At 39.6% G+C, this 26,222-nt stretch overlaps 3 protein-coding genes across 3 annotated transcripts; 2 read left to right on the forward strand and 1 right to left on the reverse strand.

Moving 5' to 3' along the window:
• The first annotated feature begins 3,308 nt into the window (after nt 1-3,308).
• LOC129728552 (uncharacterized) lies at nt 3,309-6,827 on the forward strand. The gene is made up of 3 exons (XM_055687001.1): nt 3,309-3,541; nt 4,232-4,915; nt 5,015-6,827. Exons 1-3 carry the CDS (start codon nt 3,309-3,311, stop codon nt 6,351-6,353), a joined length of 2,256 nt encoding a protein of 751 aa, XP_055542976.1. The 3' UTR covers nt 6,354-6,827.
• A 3,981-nt stretch (nt 6,828-10,808) lies between these two features.
• On the forward strand, nt 10,809-23,274 carry LOC129727088 (multiple epidermal growth factor-like domains protein 8). The gene is made up of 5 exons (XM_055684536.1): nt 10,809-11,217; nt 11,341-11,854; nt 11,911-12,144; nt 12,218-19,055; nt 19,117-23,274. The coding sequence occupies exons 2-5, from the start codon at nt 11,504-11,506 to the stop codon at nt 20,265-20,267; spliced, it is 8,574 nt and encodes a 2,857-aa protein (XP_055540511.1). The 5' UTR covers nt 10,809-11,217; nt 11,341-11,503; the 3' UTR covers nt 20,268-23,274.
• A 50-nt stretch (nt 23,275-23,324) lies between these two features.
• Nucleotides 23,325-24,692, reverse strand: LOC129727089 (caspase-like). Its single transcript, XM_055684537.1, has 3 exons — nt 24,533-24,692; nt 24,008-24,303; nt 23,325-23,948 (listed from the first exon to the last, which is right to left on the reverse strand). The coding sequence occupies exons 2-3, from the start codon at nt 24,300-24,302 to the stop codon at nt 23,422-23,424; spliced, it is 822 nt and encodes a 273-aa protein (XP_055540512.1). The 5' UTR covers nt 24,303; nt 24,533-24,692; the 3' UTR covers nt 23,325-23,421.
• Nucleotides 24,693-26,222: the final 1,530 nt, after the last annotated feature.

The raw sequence follows: 26,222 nt of genomic DNA on the forward strand, positions 1-26,222 counted from the left end.
AAACCGAACCGATCGACGTGAAATTTTGTATATAAGGCTTTTGGGGGCCGAGAAAGGTGACTAAGATACTTCGAGACCCCTCCCTTTTCTGGAAGGGAGGGGTCCCATACAAATGAAACACAGATTTCGCACAGCTCGAGAACCAATCAAGCAATGAATTTTTTTTAGGTAACAAATATGTCCATAATGGTTCGACAGCCCATCCTTTTCTGAAAGAAAGGGGTTCCATACAAATTGAACACAAATTTCTGCACATCTCGAGAACTAACCAACTAAATGGAACAAAATTTGGCAGGTGAATATATTTAGGGGTAACAAATATGTCCATAATAAATTGACACCCCTTCTTCTTCTGGAAGGATAGGGTTTCTTACAAATGAAACTCAAATTTTTTCACAACTCCAGAACTTTTTTCGCGATTAGAGTAAATGAAACCAAATTTAGCATGTGGAGGTTTTTGGGGGCAAAAAATATATTAAAGGTGGTTCAACATCTCTTCCACTTCTGGATGGGAGGGCTTTTATACAAATCAAACATAAATTTCTATTGTGCTTTGATACTCCTCCGTACTTTGGAAGGAGAGGCAGGTCTCCCATACAAGCTAAACAGATATTTCAACCAGGTTTTCCTGAAAACAGCCTACAATGATCGGATCGATGCACAGGAGTCAAAACTTGACTCCATACGCCATTTATAAATTTAAGATGGAAACTTCCGGTTTCTAATATGGGTATTTCCGGAATCGCAATGGTGCTCTGAAGCCACAAGTCGACCTCAGACAATATTTTGAATTGTAAGATGGCAACTTCCGGTTTTTGGAAAACAGCCGAAAATGGCCGATTTCCATCCAATATGAGTACCTCCGGAACCAGAATGATGCACAGAAACTAGAAGTCGATCACATACACCATTTTGAATTTTAAGATGGCAACTTCCGATGTCTGAAACAGCCGAAAATGACCAAAAACCGCCCAATATGAGTGTTTCTCTAACCAGTATGACGTTCAGAGGCCAGAAATTCTCTTCAAATGCCATTTTGAAATCCAAGATGGCGACTTCCGATTTCTGGAAAACAGCCGAAAATGACCAAATATTACCCACTATGAGTATCTCCGGAATCAGAAGCTAAAAATTTACCACATACACCATTATGAATTGTAAGATGGCGACTTTTGGTTTCTGAAAAACAGCCGAAAAAGACCAACTAACACCCAATATGGGTGTTTCTTAAACCAGAATGAAGCTCAGGGGCCAGAATTTGTCTCCAAATGCCATTTTGACATCCAATATAGCGACCTCCGGATTCGAAAAAACTACCGAAAAAGACCGAATATTGCTTAATATAAATATTTCCTTAATCGAGATGATGCATAGAAGCCAAGCGTTGACCCTGGATACTATTTAGAATTCATAGATGACCACTTTTAGTTTCTGGAAAACAACAAAATTACTGAACACCACCCAATATGGCTATTTGCGGAATCAGATTGATGCCAGAAAAACAGCTGAAAATGATCCAATACCACTCAATATGAATATTTTCAGAATAGAGTCGATGTACAGAAGCCAAAAGTCGAGGATGTTGTCATTCGATAAAACCATTCATTTCAAACGATTTGTCTCCCAGATGGTCTCGAGGTACGATGCTGGCCTAACAAGCCAGTCGTCGTAGGTTCGAGTCTCGGCTCGGGAGGGACTGTCAGTAGGATCGTAGCGCTAGCCCCGCAATTGTCCTGTACACTGAACAGTCGGCTGCGAAGTCTGTGTATGAATAAACAGAAGGTCCAGTTCCGCGTCGGAATGTAGCACCAAGGCTTTGCTTTGCTTTTTTTCAAACGATTTGCCCTTTGACTTTGATCATATCCTATGGCCGATTCGTCGTGCATTTTCAGACTAAAAACAAATCGAAAGGAATTAATGAATTTGGAATTTTTAAAATTATTAAATTAAACACTAAAATGGGCGAGACGAAGTTTGCCGGGTCAGCTAGTTATTTATAAAAATCATTTTCTCTGTGTAATCAATAATTACTACATACTCTGATGCTGGCTGGAAGCCCGTTGCACAAACTAACAAACAATAGATAATTGCACGATGACGTCATTTGACAGTACCGAAAGGTAAATTTTTGATTTATCTTCGATGCAGTCGAAAGGGGTTTTTTAACCCAATAAACCATTTCACGAGACGTTTCTGGACTTGATTCATGAATGAAGTTTTGACAGAAAGCTCGGAACAACTGATATAACACACGTAAAAGCATCATTAACATCAGCAAGATCCGTGACACCTGTCAGTTCGTAAAATGGTCTATGCTTTTCGAAATTGACCTAGGATAAATTGTCCAGTAGTGGACCCCCTAGTACAAGCGATAGCAGATTTTATTTGATTATATTATTTATGCATACAAAGTTACTGTTTTTTTGGTTTGTCATCATTTTCAACAAATGGACATGAAGCTTTTTTGAAATTAGATAGTTTCATATGAACACTTAATATATATAACTGATTAAAAAATGTGTGGTAGCTTTACTATGATAAACCCTATTTTCAACAGACCTCCCAGTTGGTCTCGAGATACGATACTGGCCTAACAAGCCAGTTGTCGCATGTTTGAATCTCGGCTGGGAGAGATCGTTAGTGTCAATAGGTTCAGGAGAAGCAATTTTCGAAAAATCTCGGAATAAAATTCTGTTCAACGGATTCTTTCAAACAAAATGTTCTAATATAAAGGTTATGAAATGGTTTAACATTGGGATACATAAAATTAACAGTTTTTTCGCGAAATCGGTGATTTTATCTTACCAATGTACATCGACCACTCTGACTTCATATGTATATTCACTGGAAACCTCGAATCGTTTCGGAACATAGTGGTCTATGTACACAAACCTGGTAAATGACAATGAAAATGACGGTAAATCGTATAAAATGGCTAGTGTCACATCTTATATGATACATATAGCATGTCACATGTAAGTTGTAACGTGTAACATTACATGTAACACAAAATGTTACATATTATCGTTACATTCAAGATGGAGAATCAAACGGTTCAATCGTGCGCGAAGTGTAAAAAAAACATAAATTTACGTACCGGAAAACCGATACAGTGCGATGGAAAGTGTAGAAAGTGGTGGCACAAAGCTTGTACAACTGTGACTGATGCAGAATATCAGGAACTGCATAATTATCCTGATAAATTCTGGTTTTGTGTTCCGTGCAAGGAAAACCGAAATCGAAGCAGAATAAGTACAGTGAACATAGCTGAACGCTCACCGAACAGTAAAGCACAATCTGAGACAGCAATGGCCGCTACGTCCACCTTGGAAACTACAATTGAACGACTGGAATCCAAGCTGGACCAGGTAATTTCCTGGCAAAAGGAAGTTGTCGATGAGATTCGTGGTATGGCAAACACACTGGAACAACTACGGTTAACTGCAGATACTCTGGCGGTTGAACAACAGCAACTTCGCACCGACAACTACGAGTTAAGGAAGCAATTGGAGTGGAACGAAACCGAGATCGACAAGCTCAAGCAAGAAAAGCTGAGAAAAACCTTTGAAATCTCAAATGTTCCCGAGACAGAAGGTGAAAATCTTCTCGACATTGCAATTCAGGTTTGTCAAGAAGTAGGAGTTGTTCTGGAATGCAAAGATGTGAAGGAAATTTTTAGAGCTCCGAGCTACCAATCCTCGAAGACGAAATACTGGCAAAAAAGAGAGCAAAAAAGGAACTCACAACTACAATTTTAAACATGACTTCGAACAACAGTAAAGTTAACATTTATCTTAATGAAGTACTGACTAAACGAAATCGATACTTGTATAAGATAGCGAGGGATCTGAGGCGCAACAACAAAATAAAATTTGCTTGGTTCAAGGATGGCAGGCTTTTGATTAGACAAACGGAGAGAGGAAAGGTGAGAGAGGTTACATCCATCAACACACTAGATGAATATAGACAATGATCCAAACCTGCAAATTCCTTTTCAACCAAGCACCAACACTATCAGCTCAATCAAACATCTCAGATTTCACAGTACCAACAGTTTAGAGTTGTTTTATTGTAATGCCAGAAGTCTCTCCAACAAACTTACCGAACTATGCTTCCTTCTGGATGAAACCCGTGTTCCAATTGATGCCCTAATGATCACGGAAATGTGGTTGCATGCAGAGTCTGAAACCTCCACGTCACTTAACAACTACCAGTGTTTCGTCGCCTCTAGGTCAACAAGACGAGGCGGTGGTTCCGCAATCTTTGCACATAAAAAAATCCCTAGCAAGTTACTGTACACTTTTTGTGATGAATATAACAGTATTGTGGCCGTTGAGATTGGAGATCGCGAAAAAACAGTACTGGCCTGCATTTATCGACCACCAGATAGTCCAACATCACCCACTAACACATTTTTAGATTTGCTCGAGGATTTTCTAACAACACAAACATTTGGTTCAACGATCATCGCTGGCGATTTCAACTTCGATCTTCTGTCGACGAGTACCATTGTGCAACGCTATTTCAATCTGGTCCTATCCAACGGATTTTATTTCTGCGATAACACACCGACGCGCCAAGGAGCTTGCCTGAATCACGTTATCACGAACAATATCGACCTACTGATCAATACTCAGCACTTTCAGTATAGCCTATTTGATCATGACACAATGTTTATCGAAGTTGAGTGCGCAATTGATCGAACGCCAGCCGAGAGAATAACACACACAAAGACTAATGTCCATTTAGTTCGTGAGTGTCTATTGCAGAATCTTCCTGACACAAATGCACGAAGCTCAGTTGACGCGATAAGAGCCTCAACGAAGATTAAGGAAGCGAGAGATAGTCCTATAAAACAGTCGAAGCCATGGGTAGATAAAGAGATGAGTGACTGCATCCGTACAAAAAATTACTGGTATGCAAAACATCGCATGAATTCCAGAGATGAATACACTCATAACATTTATCGCCACTGAGTGGATAGAGTGACTAAATTGAAACGAAAAAAAATCAGGCTGTACTGTGCTAACTGCTTTGAACGTCAACGAAATAATGTAGCTGGCACCTGGGGAGTTATAAGGGAGATTCTGGGCAAATCTAAAACTAGATCTACTAATACCTTGTCAGATCGGTTTACCAAACATGAAGATAAGAGACGCGCCGTTAGTGATGCAAATGAGTACTTTGCAACAGTGGGCAAAAATCTGGCAAACAACATTGTGTATACGTCCCTACCGCCCATAAGGATGCAAACAGGTTATCAGTTTACGCTGCAGGCTGCGCCTGAATCAACGATCCAACATGCGATTAACAATATGTCTACATCCAAAGCAGCGGGATATGATTACGTTCAACCCAATGTTCTTAAGCAATGTAGTGATATTCTAATAAGCAACATTACAAGTGTTGTTAACTCATCGATTAACCAATCGCACGTCCCCAGCGAATTGAAAATTTCTAAAGTTGTACCTATACCGAAAACATCGACACCTGTTAACTTCTGCGATTATAGACCTATAAATATTCCCAGTGCAACTGATAAAATTCTGCAAAAAACAGTAAACACACAGCTAACTGAGTACCTCGAAAAATACGACTTTCTTTCGTCGCGACAGTATGGTTTTCGGCCACGATCCAACACACAAACGGCCCTTTTTGATGTTGTGACAGAAATTCAAACGCATTGTGATAAAAAGGAAAAAGTAGCGGCAGTATTTCTAGACTTATCCAAAGCATTCGACACCTGCGATAAAAGAATATTACTACGACGATTTAGCGAACTTGGCATCAATGGAAGTAGTCAACGGTGGTTCAAAAGTTTTTTGAATCAACGCCAGCAGTACGTAAGTGATAAAGGCTTCGACAGTGTTTTGCACTCAGTGGAATACGGCGTGGTGCAAGGCAGCATCCTTGGGCCAACATTGTTCAACTGTTACGTTAACTTGAAGGATATTCCTCTACATGGCACCCTTTTCATGTACGCAGATGACATCGTACTCGTAAATGCCACAACCTCTACTGAACAACTGCAAACGTTGATTAATGAGGATCTGGAGCGACTGCTGCGGTGGATGAATCAACATAAATTAACACTCAACGCTGCGAAAACAAAATATATGTTGTTCAATGACAACATGGGATCCACACTGAATATTTTATATAATGGTGAACAAATCGAACTAGTTCAAAACTTCAAATACTTAGGTGTGTGGTTTGACAGTGAACTGAAATGGACTTACCACATTAGAGAACTAAATAAAAAGCTCTCTCAAGTAGCAGGAGTCTTTAAAAAGATATCGGATTGTATACCTATTGAGACAAAACGGAATCTTTACTTTTTCATAGCCATCTGATCTACGGCATAGCTACATGGGGAGCAGCAAACGCTACGGCAATAAAAAACCTGCAAACTACACAAAACAAAGCCATTAAAAATTTATTTGGTTTTCACCATCGAGCACCAACAGCCTTCATTCATGATAGTCAACGCTTACTCACGGTTAAAAGTATCCACACAGTTGCGGCATGTACCCATATCCATCAGATACTGGGAAGAAGTATCCATACCAACACCGATCTTACTAGGGGAGAAGACAGACTACTCTCTACAACTCTCTTGGAGAAGCCATAAAAGCATTACCGCTAGAAAACTTCAAAAGACAACTTAAAGTCATTTTATGTAACACCCAATTTTAATACGCTGTTTGTTCTATTTGCTTTCATTGTTCCTTATTGCAAATTGTGTTTTATGTTTTATGTTATTTATATTTTAGAATAAGTACTAATAACGACATTGTGTACAAATTAGTCAGTCTCTACGAGCTAAAAGCTCACAGGCAAAATCAATGAATAAATTAAATGAATAAAAATTAAATAAAAAAAATTTAAATGAATAAAATGTTACATATTACATAATATTTTACATGTTACATTTTTCGTGTTACATTACGTGTAACATGTTACATATTACGTGTGACATGTACAGAACAAGTGACATGTTACTTATCACATGTAATATGCTACATGTTACGTGTTACATGAGAGTATTACCACATACATAAGACATACGTAACACTCAGGAAGAAATCTTCCAAAAAAGTTGGTACAAAATGAACTACTCGAAAGTACCAACCTCTGTAAAAAAAACCTCTGTTTGAGTTGTTTTTGAAGGCAGTGTACCTGCGCAGCCCTGCATTTGTCTCGTTTCTACTCGAAAAATGCTGCATTGATTTTGTAAATAACTTTTTGACAGTTTCTTATGGGATTTTCTTTGGGGCTCGATAAGGTCGAGAAAAAGAAAATTCATTGTGTTCATTATTTATCGAGCAGTTTGACAGGGCGAGGTACGGAGTACAATGGGGCAACGTGTACCAGGAAAAAACGCCAGTGTTACGTATGTCTTATGTGTGTGGTATTACACCGATTTATGTACATAGACCACTCTGTTCCGAAACAGAATGGCCATTCTGTTTCGGACGCAATTTCAACATGGTATAAATCACCTTCAAAGTTTGATTTTTTGAAAAATTTTTGATATCCCAAGTACAGTTTTTTGTGTAGATGCGGAATATCCCAAAAACTCATTTTCGAAAAAAATGGTCTTTAGACCACTCTGGTTCGCAACGGCTCAATTGTCGAACGATTTCCCGGGAAACAGCTTTTCCCGAGACTCCCGGATCCCGGGAACAGAAATATTGATTCCCGGGATCCCGGGATTCCCGAGTTCCGTGAAAAATTGTAAGATTCACTATAGTTTCTTATGCAATATTGCAATAAAATTAAATACGTCAAACTAGTGCGACCTGGAATAAATAATTTAATAAAACTAGAAAACTAGATTTGCGACGCAGTTTATTTAAAAATATCACAATGGCATAGCAGACGCCAGTGTTACGTATGTCTTATGTATGTGGTAATATGTATGTGGTAATATGTATGTGGTAATATGTATGTCTTATGTATGTGGTAATACCACATACATAAGACATACGTAACACTCAGGAAGAAATCTTCCAAAAAAGTTGGTACAAAATGAACTACTCGAAATTACCAACCTCTGTAAAAAAAACCTCTGTTTGAGTTGTTTTTGAAGGCAGTGTACCTGCGCAGCCCTGCATTTGTCTCGTTTCTACTCGAAAAATGCTGCATTGATTTTGTAAATAACTTTTTGACAGTTTCTTATGGGTTTTTCTTTGGGGCTCGATAAGGTCGAGAAAAAGAAAATTCATTATGTTCATTATTTATCGAGCAGTTTGACAGGGCGAGGTACGGAGTACTATGGGGCAACGTGTACCAGGAAAAAACGCCAGTGTTACGTATGTCTTATGTATGTGGTAATACTGTCTTGCTTACTATGCATTGAGTGTTTGAAATATGATAAAAAAAACATTATTATTGATCAAAGAGAAAGTAAACAAAGAGAGTCTCTCAATGTTAGATAGGTCGTTTTGAAAAATTACGCGAGATTTAGTCCCTAGATAAGTAATGTCGCTAGTGTGCCCATTGTATTTGAGGCAAATCATGTTGCAAAAAAGATCCCAAGCACTAGAGTCGATTTGTCGCGATTCGACTTCAAAACTGCTTTGAGAATCATCATCTAGTAGACCAACCTCTATTTTGAGCCTTGTTATGGGCAAAAACTGCCAAAAGAAAAAGCAGACTACACTGAACCAAATTGCTCGCACATAAATGTGTTATCATTGCTTGACTTTAGCTTTAAACGATTGTATATCATTTTAAAACTGATTATCACCCTTTGCTTGCACAGTTCAAACAAATGAGGGCAACACGAAACAGTTAAAATGATTGTTATTACCTATGGAAAAGATTATGGATTAGCACATCTAAAATGAAACGGTGTGAAACTGAATCGTAAAACAGTTCATGTTTGTATATGATTTCCTTAACTCATTCCCAGCGGAGGGTTATCAGATTTTACCTCGAAAAATTACCTTCAAACTCTTATTACTCAGCAACTGCGCGTACAATTAACATAAACTGGGTTGCGTATTGTAGATTGATCCGTTCTCAAACCGTATTTAATAGTTTAATCGTTCAAAATATCAGGTTTAATTGTTAAGTTGTAATCCAAGTTCAGATATCATACGGCATCACCCGCCGGGAATGGGTTGATGGTGCTGACATGGATGATTTTCTTTCACATATGCGCTTAAATTCATGTTGTAAATTATCGACAACTATCACTGAAAATATATACGCAAATTTTTCATTGATGATATTTTTTTACAAGTGTGCATAGCGAATCATATTTAATGTGAATTATTAGTGCATCGAGTAATTCATGACTTTTTTAATTTCACCCGTCTGATACTTCTGAATAATAAATTCTCTAATAAGGACTCGACGATTTCGTTCAGTGTAACGACGTTTGACGTACGTTCCCAAGCAGATCAACTCTATACATAACCTGAGGGGAGCTGCGTAGCCGCAAGGTTACAGAGTCCGCTTCGTTAAGCGGATGGTCGTGGGTTCGAATCTTAGTAGAATCAGGCCATTTGATGTCAAAAAGGACTTTAAGCATGGGTGGTTTATTCTCAGGCTCCCCACCAGTTACCCTTCCTAAACGCTGAAATCTACAATACCTTTGCGTGACTTCCTCTTAACAAAAATAAGTCCCTCTTATAGCATAGTTTACAGTTCCATTCCAAGCGAAGTGAAAAAATTGACAAGCGAAAAAGCGCTTGCGAAATCTGTCGTGAAAACCCGTTTGTGGAACACGCAAGTATTTCACCAGCCTGCAGTTTACAGTTTAAGTAAGGCGAAATTCACGAGTTTACACTCCGAGCGAAGTGAAAATTGGCTGCAACTGACAGAATATAAATGCACGCAATTTTTCGCTTGCTGCTGCTTTTTTTCACTAGCGTTTGCATGCGTGAAAAAAGTAAACCCAAGTGAAAAAGATTAATTCAAAACCTTCGATTTCGCTGGATCGAATTTGTTTACAGTTTTAAGCGAAGTGAAATTTTTATTGGTTGCATTTTTCACGAGCGTGAAAAAATGGACATATTGTATCAGATTTTCACTTCGCTTGGAACTCTAAATAGGGCTTATCAATATAACTGGCCAGAAGGACGCACAACGAAACTTCTCCAGGGAATTAAAATTGGAGATATTTGGCAGGAGGAACGAGGCTCGGTATAGGAGAACAGTAAGCGTGTAAAAGGAAGGGTAGCACATTACACACAAGCACTAATAAAAAATAATAATAATAAGCATGCCACTTCTCAATAGCGGTACACTGGGGTCGCTTTTTACGCGGGTTGTTTTTATGCGTTTCGTTAAACGTGATATTTTTACAATAACGCGGATTATTTTTGCTCGAAGATTGTTTGCACGCGGTATCCAATAAGTTTAGTATGAATATATGTGATCTAATCTTTTAAATGCGGTACAACCAACCGCGTAAAAAGCGACCCCAGTGTATTGCTAATAATAGAAGTGCGGGATACAGCAGACACCCAGGCATATCTCACAATAGATCAACGACTCAGGTCGCAGTGAGGAAGTCCATACAGGGAAAAAAAAACATAACCTGTAAAAATCCAGCGACCCAGCGACATTACTTATCTAGAGACTGAATAATCTTATGAACAGCCTTAAAAATCTCTTTTACTTGTGTCAGGGCCAATGGTCTGCGGATTTTAGGAAAAAAACGCAATATTTTTTTTCCATTTTTTCAAGCTGTGAGTTGATTTTGTTTCGATGTTTCGAGCAGTTACTGAAATTTTTTTAAAACATCTGGCATCTCTGCTCACATTGCTCAACACCTTTGGTAAACTATTCATCTCGTATGAGAATGACAGAAGAAAATCTTACAGTAGCAACAGGGAAAATTTAAACTTTGCTCTTTTACTATGCGTTCCGTTCAATAAACATATCAAATTATTCAATTGGTTAGTTATATATTATATTCTTTCATCATTGACATTGATCCGACAGTGTTTGTGTTTGTGACAGTGTTTGATCTGATCTGCAAAAACTGAAGTGTTTTTCTCAAGGTAAACATCAGATGAAGTCAAATTTCTGTGCTAGATAGAATACAAAATTGTGTTTATAAAACTATTGTTTAGTTTTTGTTATGTAAATGCTAAATTACGAAGAAGAATATCTTACTGTGTGCAGAATGGCTAAACTTCTCAGAATAAAAGTGTTCTCCGGTACCTGGAAGGTCACGACTGAATAGAAACCTTTCTACAGGTGAGTAATCACTGATACCAATAATTTTCTCGAATCGTTTGTTTGTTAATGATGAGTTTGTGTTATCACAGACAAGTAAAATGTAATTATCACTTCCTCTTTATATTCTTAACCTAATCACAGGCAGCCTCCCATAGAGACTAAATAGCAGTTTCCTCGCCAACTCGCCACGAAAGAAGGAGAATAATTAAAATTCTAACAAAATCTCAATTTACATCAGAGAATGAAATCAACGTTGTAGTAGTTTAAACATTAGTTGCTAGTTCCAGCTCTAAAAAAAACAAGAATGCAGACTTTGTTGATTTTATACTACAGTTTGCCATTTACAATATTCTGCGTAGCGCATGCAAAAAGTCAACAGCAATCCTGCGATAAAACTAGGCGAGTATTCAAAGAAGCTTACGGTGAAATCAGCGATGGACCGACTGGGTTCAATTATACACAGGATTCCCATTGCGAATGGTTAATTCGTGCCAGAAATAGCAGTCAGTTTATTACTCTCAGTTTTCGTAGCATGGGAACTGAATGCTCGTACGATTATATTTTTATTTACGATGGCGATTCGTTCCGATCTCCGTTGCTCGGTAGTTTCAGTGGAAAAACTGAACCTCAACAAGTTATCGCCTCGTCTGGGAATGTAAGTATTCAGTGATCTGGAGATGTATTAGCTGCTTAATATTTATTTTACTACAGATGTTGGTGCTTCTGTATAGCGATACCAATTACGTACTAGAAGGGTTTAGAGCAGAGTTCTCTGTAACAAACTGTCCAAACAATTGTACAAATAATGGCCAATGCGTAGATCATGTTTGTGTTTGCTATGATAAATGGATAGGAAATGATTGCAGCCAGAATGCCTGTCCGGAAGACTGTGGGGCTGATGACGGACGAGGAACATGTCAAAATGCAAGATGCATTTGCTCGAGTGTAAGTAAATTGTTTGCAATAACATAACAGGTCAAATGCTGCATACTAACGTTTTATTTTTTTTTTTATTCAGGAATATTCTGGTCAATCATGCAGTTTACACAAAACGCGCCCGGCTCCAAATGAATGGCACTGGCTATCCAACTCTAAAAATGGCCTGGCTCCACGGGCAACCCATACTGCAGTATATTATGCGCCAACAGACGCTTTGTATGTTTTCGGTGGTTACAATTTGAACAAGGTTCTCAGCAGTTTGAGTATTTACCGGTTCAACCAGAGCTTGTGGGAAAACGAATGGGGTGTTGTGCTAGGCAGTGAAGAGCAACAATCTGTAGAACAGATGCGTGGTAAAGCAAGACGCGGAATGCTTCTGTCGGAAGAAGCCAGTGCAGTTCTAGGTCTTAAACGGGAACCCAATTTTTTCAACAACTTCATCTACTCTTTAGCAGATAACAGAACTAAACCTTTTAGAGCAGTATATGGCAACAGTTCTAGACCATCAGGAAGATTCGGACACGCAGCCAGCGTTGTGGAAGATGGTTTTGTGATTTTCGGTGGAAAACTTTCGACTGGTCGATTATCCAATGAATTGTGGTTGTATAATATTAGTGATAAAGGTGGCACATGGTCTGAAAGAGCAATTCATTCAATATTCAAGCCACCACCGCTTACCCGACATACACTGACTCAAGCAGGTTCTTATCTATATTTGTTTGGCGGAGCATTAGAAAACGGAGAATTTTCTTCGAGATTATTCAGAATTAGGTTGTCCGCTGTATCATCTACCGAACAGTGGGAAGAAGTTATTCCAAGAGGAGGAAAAACACTAGATTTACGGATAGTAGCGCATACTACTTCCTACCATAAACACTCTAACTCGTTAATAGTGTACGGTGGAGTTATTGCGGGATTTGCACGTTTTTCAAAACTATCGGATCGCATGTTTATGTTTCAAATTGATCATTTACACTGGACAGAGATAATGTATCTTCGAACACCTTTAAGAGATTCTTACATTCCAAGGGAACGAGCTTTTCACACAACAATAATTATCGGTAACTATCTAATAGTATTCGGAGGATACTCGCATCGTCATAATAAGGAGGAAATCTGTTACGATAATCAAATGTATCTTTATCATTTGGGCTGCCACAATTGGATTAATCCCAATGTTCTGGGGACAAATAGAAAATTTCGATACCCCAAGCAGCAAGGTGTTTTTGCTCACGCTGCAGCGCTACGGAATGGCAACACTTTATTCCTTGTTGGAGGATATCATGGAAATGTCAATGGTGATTTACTCGCATATACCCTTCCGGTTATGCTGGTGGTGCCGAATGATGATACTTTCGAACCGGAAGCAGCCTGTCCAAAGCATACCTCCCTTAATGAATGTCTATCGGATCCAGAATGTGGATGGTGCTCAGCTGACAGTATTTGCTATGGGAGAACGATTGGAGCTAATTGTACTACTAATTTGCAAACTACCAGATGCCGTGGGATATGTCCTTCATTAGGTGATTGCCACTCTTGTTTAATCCATGGAGCATCATCTCTTGGCAGTTTTAAGTCAATTGCAAACAAGTTAGGACTCGATCGTTGCACGTGGTGTGTCCAAAACGCGCGCTGTCATCACAAAGATGACAATTATGGAGTTTGCGGTGAGGACACCCCATCCCAGAATCCGGGCTGGTGGGGTCCAAAAGGAACTGAGGTTTCGAATCCTGATCAATGTACACAAATGGATACCCGTCCAGGATTGACATTCCTTAAATATTTGGACCCTGTCAATTGGGATATGCCTGACATGGTGATGATTGTCAACGCTACAATGGTTGATTTTAACATTCCTTCTACGACAACTCATGCAGAACAATCCCTTAATGGACAGGTTGTTGCTAGACTTCTTGGATTTATCCGCCCTCCTGCAATATGGGAGGGCACCGGTGAGCGTTTGAGGGCATGTGCTAGTTACTCACAAGCTATTTTGCGGATGGCGTTGACGAACCGACCTCATCAAGATCCCAAGAAAAAACTGATCCCAGTAGTAACATTCAATATTACAGCTAGCCAAACAGTATGTGAAATGGCGCAATGGAGAAGTTTGGAACCGTGGTTTCGCGTTATGGTGGACTTTCAAGCAAAGCGTAATGCTAACATTGGCATTCAAAGCCATCATCAACAGATCAGCAAAATGGGTTTGCAGCACAGTGCAGTTGGCCAGGAAAATGCTAAAACATTTACATTTGAGTATCTAGAGCCATACTCGAATGGTTCGTGTAGCACATACACCAATTGTTTGCATTGTTTGTCGGATTCATTGTGCGGGTGGTGTGATATAACAAACCTGTGCATCTCGAGGCAGGAGAAGGAATCGGTGGCATGTCGAAAAGGATACCACTGGCGATATTTAACCGTCCAACCAGCACAATGTTCTAATTGCTCCAATTATATATCATGTGAGCAGTGCATAAACGCTGGTCAATGTGAATGGTGGACCGAGGATGCACGTTGTTCACGCAAGGGTCGATCATTAACAGCTGTGATTGAACTCAGTCAGTGCCCGACACCCTGCTATCTCCGCACAAATTGCTCTTCTTGTCTGAACGACCGAGGTCGTTGCGTTTGGTGTGAAGCTACAAGCCAGTGTTTTAGTTTTTCGGTGTATACCTCTGAATACCAATTTGGGCTCTGTCGTGAATGGCTCGATCAAACAATGCCTATTGGAATAGCAAGTCAAACACAAGAAGGTGCCAGTAATGTTCAAGTGCTTCAACAGTGTAAATCATGTGCCAGTCATCAAAACTGCTCCCACTGTTTACGGTCTCTAAGTTGTGGTTGGTGTTATGTGGCGGATAATCCAATAGAAGGTGTCTGCATGCAAGGCGATTTCAATCGGTCAGCATTAGATTGCAGTACTGCTTTGAATGTTACAGCGAATAACGCTCAGTGGTCATATGCGCAGTGCCCTGATGTTGATGAATGTGAACTTGGTTTGCATGACTGTCATGAACAGGCGGAATGCACAAACACCCACGGCTCATATAGCTGTCGTTGCCGAAAGGGCTTTCTAGGTGACGGTGTAAGAAATTGTATCCAAACTTGTTACGAGACCTGTGTTCATGGATACTGTTCTGGTGGACCAGAATATAAATGCCAATGTGATCTTGGCTGGACAGGAGTTGATTGCAGTCAGAATTGTGAATGTAATAATCACTCGACATGTTTACAAGGGGTAGGAAAATGCGACAAATGCATGAATTGGACTGAAGGGTTGTATTGTGAGCGGTGCAGTTCTGGAAGTTACGGCAACGCTACATCTGAAACTGGATGTCAGCCTTGTGACTGCAACGGTCACGGAAACGAAGCATTAGGTGTTTGTGACTCTGTAACTGGAGAATGTTACTGTCAAGACAATACGGAAGGCTTAAAATGTGAAGTATGCAATCGTAACTTCTACGGCGACCCAAGAAATGGTGGCCAATGTTACTATCAATGTGAAGCTCGCGGAGTATTAACACATGTTGGAACGGAAGGAATCGGCTCCTATCAATCACATCGTTCAGCATGGGGTGGCTCAGAGGCTCGGGAATGTCTTTGGATAATTAGCCCTTACGTTAAGCATGGTGTCGATATAAAAAATGCTATTATTCAATTTGAAATTGAACCTCACGAAATGAACGTTACTTGTGGACAGAATGCTGTGTATGTTTATGATGGACTACCTGATTTAACGGGGGCAACTCAACAGAAGCACCTACTAGCAGTGTTTTGCAGTGAAGATCGTAGCCCGTGGCTTGCTGAAGCACGATCAGGACATCTTACAATCCATTATAAACAAGGAGGACACGGACAGGGTTTCAATGCTGTCTACACTGTTATGAGCTGCACAATCAATACATGTAAGCGACCCTATGTATGCATCGATGATAAATGCGTTTGTCCTAAAGGATTTGCAGGTCCACGGTGTGCATTAAAAATATGTCCTTCCGACTGCAATGCTGAGCTCAAACAAGGAATTTGTGACCTTGGCTATGGGCGTTGTATCTGTACTCAAGGCTATGGAGGGACAGATTGTTCACGGTTATTAAAACCATCAAACATTGTTTTTTCCGAGCTCTTCAATTCATATCTAATTTCGGACAATTTTGAACACCTTCGGAAGACGTTACCTCGTTTTGGTCACTCCTTGGTTGCTGATCGTCGCGGTTCATTGTGGATGTTTGGTGGCTATTCATTATCGCATGGTCCGTTGAATGATATTCGCCAATTTGACACTAAGAATAATACATGGATGCAAGTTACCGTTGACTCTAGCCCGGACGATCGGATGCCTCTCGGACGTTATTTCCACGCTGCTGAGATAATTATTTCCAAACAGGCAATTTTCATCTATGGGGGCCTTTCTCGAAACCAACAAAGTCATCAAATTTTGGATGATTTTTGGCAGTTTGGACTTCAGACACAACGCTGGGGCTTGGTCAATCAAAACGGAGTAAAACCTCCACCTTTGGCAGGTCACTCTATGACGTTGATCAAAGAGGCAGAAAGAGAAGTTCTACTAGTGATTGGTGGATTTTCTGTAAATACCGGATTGAGTAATAATGTTTGGATGTTCGATCTTAGTTCGAATAGCTGGTCAAAATTGCTGACATCTGGCGCTAAACCGAACAGCATATTCGGCCATAGTACGGTTTGTCACCCAACGACACAGATATTGTATATTTTCGGGGGAATTGTACCAGTTGATGGGAAATCAAAGGTGTCGAACAGGCTGTACGCTTTCGATTTTAAAAGTCTTAAATGGACCGAGCTGCCAGCATTTATCAATAGGCCATCTGACCATGTTCCACAGCCACGATACTTACATTCGGCGGTAACTACGGACAGTTACATGCTTATATTCGGTGGTAGAACACAGCCGGTGAATGCGAACGATCCCATGTTAGCGTACGTTTATAAATGTAACCAATGGGTGCAATTGAATGGCGATATCGAAATAATTGGAAACAGTTTTGGCCAAACTTATGCTCTCGCTATGACCCAGGATTTTGAGTCCGACGAGTTTTATGCAGTTGGCGGTTGGGATGGTAGCAGTTATATTCGTGTTACCAAGATCGATCTTCCTCAAGATTTGTGTGATTTATGGAGCAGCTCAAAATATATTTGCAGGCAGTATATGGGTTGCAGCTTCTGCGCTGTTAAGACCGCAGACCAGTACATCTCCCACTGCTACTCTGTTGGAACTTCAGAGGTATGTGACGCCCAAAATGGAACTCTATCGTTTAATAATGGAGCTCCCTGCGATGATGAGTGGATTTCGAAAAGAAACTGTTCTCTATTCGATAGCTGTACAACTTGTTTAGCGTCGTATCCCTCACATGTGGAAATAAATCCAATTTGCGAATGGTGCCAAAATTGTGGAGTACGCGGAAAATGCCTTCCTTATAGTGATAATTGTCAATCTATAGGAAAATGCCAGTCCAATCAAACAATGATCACAAATTTAGATAGTTGTCCCGCTCTCAATGGTTGTGCAGCTTCAGATTGCGAAAGCTGCCACTCGTTGCCTCACTGTTCCTGGATTTTCAACGGTAAATATTTTCAGTGCCAATCAAGAAACGAAACGGATAGCAATAAAAAACCACCTGCATGTCCAGCGAGCTGCCATACATACACAACATGCAGCAGCTGCTTGAATCAGTCTGGAATTGACAATCATAAGACTGAATGCCGTTGGTCAACTCAGTTGAACGAATGTGTATCGTCCCGTTACCAGCATTTATATTGTGCCGGAAGTATTTGCGGGTTGGTGTTGGAATCAACAGATGTAGATCAATGTCCAGAACAGTGCGGGTCATTTCTGCAATGTGCCACCTGTTTGCGACATGCACATTGCGGTTGGTGCTCACGAAATGGCACCGAAGGTGATGGAGTCTGCACTGAAGGATCATTGGATAGTCCAATCGACTATCCTGCAGCGTCAACTTGCGATGTAATTTACAAGATAAAAAACCAATTAACACATATTGAACCAGGTGATCGGTTCAGTTGGAACTATGTCAAATGTCCTCCGGAGAATGAATGTGCTAATAGTCATCACAACTGTAATGTTAAATCAGAGCGTTGCGTCGATCTACTTCATGGATATGAGTGCCAATGTGCCGATGGATATCGCGCTGATTCCGCTGGGGTTTGTGTTCCGGTTTGCAGACAAGGATGCGTTCGGGGATCTTGCATTGAACCCGATAAATGTGAGTGTGATTTTGGTTACGTCGGAGCTAACTGTAGCATTCAGTGTCAGTGCAATGGGCATTCAAAATGCGCAGGACCTGACCAGCTTGATAAATGTTTACATTGCCACAATAATACATTGGGTGATCAATGTGAAAAATGTATGCCCTTCTATGTTCGAGATCCTCGCAACAATGGCGAATGTATACCTTGCTCGGAATACTGCTACGGGCATACAGATTTGTGTGTAGCGAAGGATATGGAAGCACTCGTTAGAAATATGAGTCGAACCGAATTAGCCAAATTCCTTACAGAAGGACCCCAAACAACAGCTCTGTGCTTACTCTGTAAAAATTATACAGACGGCGATCGTTGCGATACTTGCGTTTCAGGATATTTCCGGGGTGCTACAATTGCAAGCGATCCGTGTCGACCGTGTCAATGTCATGGTCATGGAGATGTGTGCGACCCGGTGACCGGTGAGAAATGTAACTGTGGAAACAATACCGAAAGTGACAATACCTGCTCGGCAAAGGGTAAAAATTTAGCATACAGTTGTTGGTCGATGCAATGCACAAAATGCAAGGATTCATACACAGGACATCCGTCCAATGGTCACCAATGTTACAAACACATCACCGTTGATACGAGGATGTGCTTTGATGCGAAAACTATAGGTAAGTTCATGGTTACGAATATTATTTTTAAATAAAAATGTGTGTTCTTTTGTATTTACAGACGAATGTAAAATTAAACCACAACCTTTAAGACCCGGTCAAACAGTGTTCTTTGTCATACAACCACGTTACATGAATGTAGATATTAGATTTATGGTTGACGTAACCCAGGGGGAACTAGATTTTTACATGAGTCCAAACGACGAATCTTTTGTTGTTCAAGCGAATACTACTTCCGGATATCACGACATATTTCTGGATAATCGGTATTTCTGGCAACATGATATCATCGATGTTAGCACTGTTGATAGCTTGAACATTTATCCACTAAATATAAACGGTAATTACTCAGATATAAGCCTGGAACAACCGATGCAAATGAGCTTTACTCCCATTTCTCAATGCAAAATGGATACGGAGAAGTATTTCTACGTGAAGGATAAAATAGCAAGAGATTTGATCACCTATGTTACACTACATCAATGTAACTCTTTATTGCGAGTGTTTGGATTGAAGAATCGTTTAGTTGTTACACTACCGCACACTATACATTCTTTAGGACAGACAAAATTCTATATAGCACTACGGGCCCGTGTCGGATCAACGGCAAGCTATGGTCTAGTGTTTTTTCGTCAAGATCAGCTTCACATTCATTTGTTTGTATTTTTTTCGGTATTTTTTTCTTGTTTTTTTCTATTTCTTGCAATATGTGTTCTTGCTTGGAAGGCAAAGCAAGCGGCTGATATGCGGCGGGCTCGCAGACGTCACGTTGTTGAAATGTTACACATGGCTAAACGTCCGTTTGGCCGAATAAATCTTTCCTTGGAAAGTCCTGGTGAAACACCAGCAAGCCATCGTAGACGTGGTCGCAGTAAAAACTCGCCTCACATTCAGCAAGACATTGCACCCGTTGCGTTAGAACCGACAGTTGACAACGTAGCCGCTGTTGGAACAGTATTCGTGCGTCTTCCAGGCAAGCACAAGTCCCAAGTAACACTAGCATTGGCTTCGTCGCTGGTAGTACTCTCGCGAAATAATGTGACTTATAACCGAGCTTTCCACCGGCGTAGAGGCTCGTCACATTATCAAGCTCAAAACTTGCTACAACAACTGCAACCTTTGCAAGCACCGCAACAGCTGATACCGCCCATGTTTATCGATGCGCCTCAGGAGCAAGTTCCACTGCAACCACTCGCACTCAATAGGGTGTAATAAGTTTTGCTTGTGGACAGAAAATGCTTATTGAACAAAGTCAAAAAAAAGTTCCAGTAAGTGTAAACTTTTTGTGAAATGAAGAGTTATACTGAATTTTAATCTCTAATAATTTACAACCAAAATTGATTTTTATTCGAAGTTTTAGTTGAAACTAGAAAAAACTTTCAAAATACCTCTTGTAACATTCCTTCAGAGGAAGCAAAAATCCTTTATTCATCATGTTTGATTGTGTTGATTGATTGACGTTTGCGGTAAAAAAATGGACAAAAATTGCCGATTTTTCATGAGTTTACCTTTAATCGCACTGACGAAACTACTCATGCATCATCAATCATAGTAACCCATGAGTTAGCAAAAAAAAATTGACAACTCTAACTGTAATGGCGAAAAAAGTGGAGCTACTCCGTTTAGAAGTGTGCGCGTTCAAAGAACGGTACCCCGCCGCATCAAAAACGGATATCGTGCGGCACTTTGTGGACGTCGGGTATGCCCGTTCCGGCATCTACAACATCTTGACACTATTTGACAACGATCGAGCATCGAAAGAAAGCCCGGTTTCGGACGGCCAACGACCCTGAGCGACAAAAAGCTTTAAAGGATACTGAAGAGGAAGACCGATGGAAAAGTCGCTAAATCGCTGCGTGCACTTGGCCGGGAGGTTGGTGCATGCACTAAAACAGTGAAAAAGTATCTGGAGAACATGGACATACACGTCAGGAAGCGGCAGTCCCGTCCACTGATCTCGGAGCTGCAGGCAATGACGCAGCGACAGCGGTTGAATAAGATGGTCAAGTCGATTTTCCCGGCGAATCGTGACGTGGCAGTGGTGATGGACGACGAGACCTATCTCACCCTGGCTGGCAACGATTAGCATGACTCTTCGTATTTTACCTCCCCCACGAAGGAAGTGGGCACCAAGATGAAGTTTGTTTCACTGACCTAGTTCCCCAAGAAGGTGCGGCTGTGGCTGACAATCAGCGAGAAAGGGATGTCAAAGTTGCTCTTCTTTCGCTCTGGGCGAGCGTGAACGGGAAAATTTATAGTACGAAGTGCCTGCCAGAAGTTGCGTCGTTCATCAAGAAATACCATAAGCGCGAAGACACGGTGTTCTGGCCAGATTTGACGTCGGCCAACTATTCGAAGCGATCGTTGGAGGGGATGGAGCGGCTGAAAATCGATGTGGTACCGAAGTCGGCGAATCCACCCAATGTCCCCCAGCTGCTTCCCATCGAAAATTTCTGGGCAAACTTGAAGCGCAAGATTTATTCCAAGAATATAGTCGCGAAACCCGAGGAGGAATTAATAAAAAAACGAAGAAAGAGCTTAAAAACATGGCTACACGCATATTTTCGTCCGCCATGGCGAATGTTCCGGTTAACTGCCGGAAGGCCGCACGCAAGGACGTAATATTTTTTTGCGAGGAAGCTAACATGATTACCTTCCATGGGAAATTTATCCAACTCAATTATCTGTCTTAGTTTTTTTCATCACCTTCTGGAAAAAAAAAACATTTTTCACCGCAAACGTTACTATTCTGCGCGGTCTATTGGATTTCTAACACTATGCAGTATATTACCGAGCTGTGATTTACTTTGATCAATTAGATTTTTGTTCCAACACTTGTGCTAGTCCTGACTATTGTAACATATAACATAAAGCACAAGACGGTCTAAAACGATATACTTAATTTTTCTCGAAAAAAAAAAACACGTTTGTGTTTTAGGTTGCCGATATGCTCAACTATTCGATTGTAGAATAAGCGATTGATATTTTGCAATTAAAGACAATTATTTATAGAAAATTATTTCGAATATGCAGTTACATTTGAATATGTAGAGCCAATGATCTCGAAAGGTATATTTTATGTGAATAAATATGAATGTAATTTAGGAGGAGTGCAATTGGAGTTATTGAAAATATTTAAGTTCTACTCCAGAAAGTGTACGATTATACAAGTTTATGGTAATAGGCATGTTGATAGCTGTAATATAATCCTATTGTTTTATCACAGAGACATTCGATAACATTCAGTTTTGGTTACCCGGTTTTAGTTGTAAGAAGCTGTAGTCGTTCTTCTGACTTGCATAATTATATAATTCTTTTTTTCCTTTCATTCCTAAATTAAATGAGGCGCGAAATGTTTGGTGGACTTCCAGAAACCAGGAAAACCCAAACTTTATCAAATCGATTGTTGGATTTTGATTACTGTGTAAATATTATGTTTGTCCTTTCTATTTAGAAGTAATTTGAAGGCTTTTCTAAGAACTTTCACAAAAAAGAGCGGCTGTAGAGTCAAAATTGGGTACGATTTTATTGAAATTTACCTGTCTACACCAATTCATCAGTAATCTTGCGAAATTCAATTTCCTTGGTAGATAATGAATCTCCTGACAAGACAAGTACAAGGTGACATTTCTGATAGGAAAAACACTGATATTTGAAAAGTGGGTTGAAATGTCGGCTTCTTCACTCTGCTATTAGAAAACACAGCAAAGTACCGCAATCGGAACTATTCCATTGTTTATTAGTCACATACCTTGCTGCTAGATGTAAGTGAACAGGATAATTTTGAGTAAAACCAACAGTCGATTACAAGTTCGAACACACGGTTGTTGAGTGAGTAGACCAGAATGCTATCTAAAGACCAACTTCAAAAAATCTTTTATACCGTATTAAAAAAAATTGTTCGATATGGGTGGCAAACCAGAAACCTAGTAGATGAGTTGTTTGCTTCCAAAAGACTGCCGTTATCGAAAGTGTTGTAAAACATGTTGACTTTCTGCTTTTCATGATTTAGTCCCATAAAAAGGTAATTTCTACGCTATATTTGTTGTTTCCACTAGAGTCTGCAGGTTATTTCTAAGTAGATAGGAAGCAATACCTAGAATAACTCTAATGAGATAACCGAAGGGTAGTGATATAATCCGGATGTAAGTTTTTAAATTATATTCATCTTTATTTAAAGAATGTTTTTATTCAGTACAATAAATATAATTTAAACAAATATAGTGAAAGCGTTTCTTCTTTGAGAACTAACGAAATAGTCTTATGCAGTTGGCAGATAATAACATTTTTTATTTCTTATAAAAGCAAAAAAAAAAACAATCTAACTGGTACGGTGTTTGTCTGAAGACTATGTTTGGAATAAACTTCAAACATAATTAAATAACAAAAGCCTTGTTAACATTGATACTATGCAAGGTGTTTGCTTTTTGAGGTGAAATTCTGGGGTGTTCGGTGCAATTGACTCATATCCATAGGCAACTTTCTGCACAACGAACGTTAGAAGTGTTAGTATGTCGTATTTTTGACCGTTTTCATTCAGTTCATTACACAGTTCGCGTATGAACCAAGAGCCATTTTTAGTATTGCGAAACGACATGAAACCAGGAATAGTTGCGAACGCAAAGAGAAAATCGGCATGTGTTGGAATACTGTAACGCGCTACACCATCCTTTTCAACTTTAACACCGCAGTCCAAATCATTACCACGACAAGCTTGTATGATGAAGATTTTAGGTTTTCCTACCAGTGAAGGGCAGCGGTCTCCCGTGAATTGTGTCCAAACGCTGGAAATCTGATATGGACAATCATGGGCGTATATGATTTCTCCTTCGTCACCATGAGTTAAAACCGCAACTAGGATGCAATCACTGTTTGAATGATCCATTGATGACACTGAATATAAAACACAATTGAAATAATTATAAAAATGACTACATCTGCATCAAACTAACCTTTTTCAGTTATCTGAAGAATATCTTCTAATCGTTTGTCCTCATAGATATCTACATCGAACCCTAGTCGCTCTAGTGTATCTTTCATAGTTGTACAATCCACTTCACCACCTGCGCGATTGGGAAGTTTTATATGTGGTACAGCAAACACCGCGTGCGTAAAAATGATAGCCTTCCCACGATTTTTATGATTCATCGGATAATAGGAAGAATATCTGTCGATGGTATAAGCGGGAGCCACAGCAGATGGACGCAATGAAGAACTTGTTTCCTTTCGACTAAACATCTTTTTCATTCTAAATTAAACAATCACGCCGAAAAAATCATTTTGATTTCACTAGACAATCGAACAAAGAACTTTCGCCTATCTGTAGTTATGTTGTGGATGCGCGCAACTGCGTATCCTTTCAGACTAAGTTCATTGACTTCTGTCGCGATTCCATACGCACGTGCAATCACAGTGGTATAAGTTCGTCCTTCGATTTGAATGGTAAACAGAAATTATTGTGTTAGGTACTATTTTACCTGGAAATGTCAATAGCCCAATATTAACTATAATGAGGTAGTTTCGGTAACCGCTTTTCGATTATAACAATCCGAATGATGTCGGCTGGTGTAATTATGAATAAAAGAATGGAACACTTTTATTTGAATGACTTCATTCAACCATCTATTCGGCACAAACACACACCTTGCAACGAAATCATCTGTTTGCTTTCTTTCACAGTATATGTGCAAAGGTGATTCACATTTCACAGTGATCCAAAGCAGAGTCTATGTTTATAATAAGAGTCCCGCAAAGATGAAACCAAAGGAACCAAATCAGTGTCAAACGAGGGTACCAATCAAGCAATGTAAATAAACAAGGTGATAATGTTAGGAGTGGATGAAAAGTGTTGTAATTGAGCGTAATAAAGAATATGTGTTTTTCCGAAGTTTTACTTACACATTTCAATCCAACATTAAACCTGTACACTGGTTTACTTAAATTTAACAAAACATCACCGTTGTAATCTTTCAAAACTGTGTACCTTGTGAAGAATTTCAAAAAATTATATTCGCTTATGCATGGTGAAAAACAGAACTGTATAGTTCTTGGCAACAAACGGCACAAAAACTGTGTTGCCGAAACGATAGATTTTCTCTTCGCGCGACTCTATATACACGATATACACATAGACTCTGATCCAAAGCAAACATTGTCAAGCCTGAACATGTTTTCGATCAAAACAGTATATAGTTACTGAATATTTAGATGGGCGGTTCAAAATCAGTTTAATGTTTATCAACTTATGTGGTATCCAGCGATGAAATATTGGAAGATACGTTTTTTTGCTCGCCAGTTTTTGATTTGTCGGTAACTTTTTCAGTTTTTGGTCGGTCCTAATGGGTCATCTCGGGATTACAAGTTAAAGCCTGTAGTACACTCTTTGTCTAGTGGTCAAATATTTGACCTTCTGACATAATGGGCGTCAAATATTTGGCACTTTTTGACAGATAAAAATTTGGTCAAAGATAATTGTTTGTCACTCTCCTATTTCAACATGGGGCAAACACGGGCAAACAACAACCATGATGTCAAATAAATTTGACCATTATGTCAGAAGGTCAAATATTTGACCATTAGACAAAGAGTGTACTACAGGCTTAAGACATTTTTTATTGGAACGTGAAAACATTTGGAAAATGACCTGGCATTCCTGGTGGTATCCCAGAAAAAAATTACAATGTGTTTTTGCGGTGAAGACGGTGAGAACCCTGAGAACCGAGAGCAGGCCTAGGGGCTAGACACCTTTCTTTTCATGAAAAATATTTCGATAATATTACTCGATGTCGGTAAATATTTTTTGATATTTATTGTTTATCTGTCAATTGACAATCCTCCAACGATAATATAACGTCAATGAGTTATGATGTTATGGGTGCCCAAAAAAGTAACGATTGAAGTATTGAATATTGGAAATATTTGGCAATATATCAAAAGTGTCTTGCCCCAAGGAGCAGGCAATGTTTTTTCGTTGCAACCATAAAAACATAGTATCTTACCTGCGGGCTTCCAGCCATTACCATGTTTTACCCAAGGAAGTGCCACGGTGGTTTTCTGACGTAACGAACATGTGTATTTGTACCATTCATCAGAAAACCACTTTATCTGCCACCAAAATTCACTTTACTTCATCTTCGAACAAACTAAATATACTAACTATCGCGTATC

The sequence above is a fragment of the Wyeomyia smithii genome, chromosome 3, assembly GCF_029784165.1.
Source record: "Wyeomyia smithii strain HCP4-BCI-WySm-NY-G18 chromosome 3, ASM2978416v1, whole genome shotgun sequence".
NCBI classification, from domain to species: Eukaryota; Metazoa; Arthropoda; class Insecta; order Diptera; family Culicidae; genus Wyeomyia; species Wyeomyia smithii.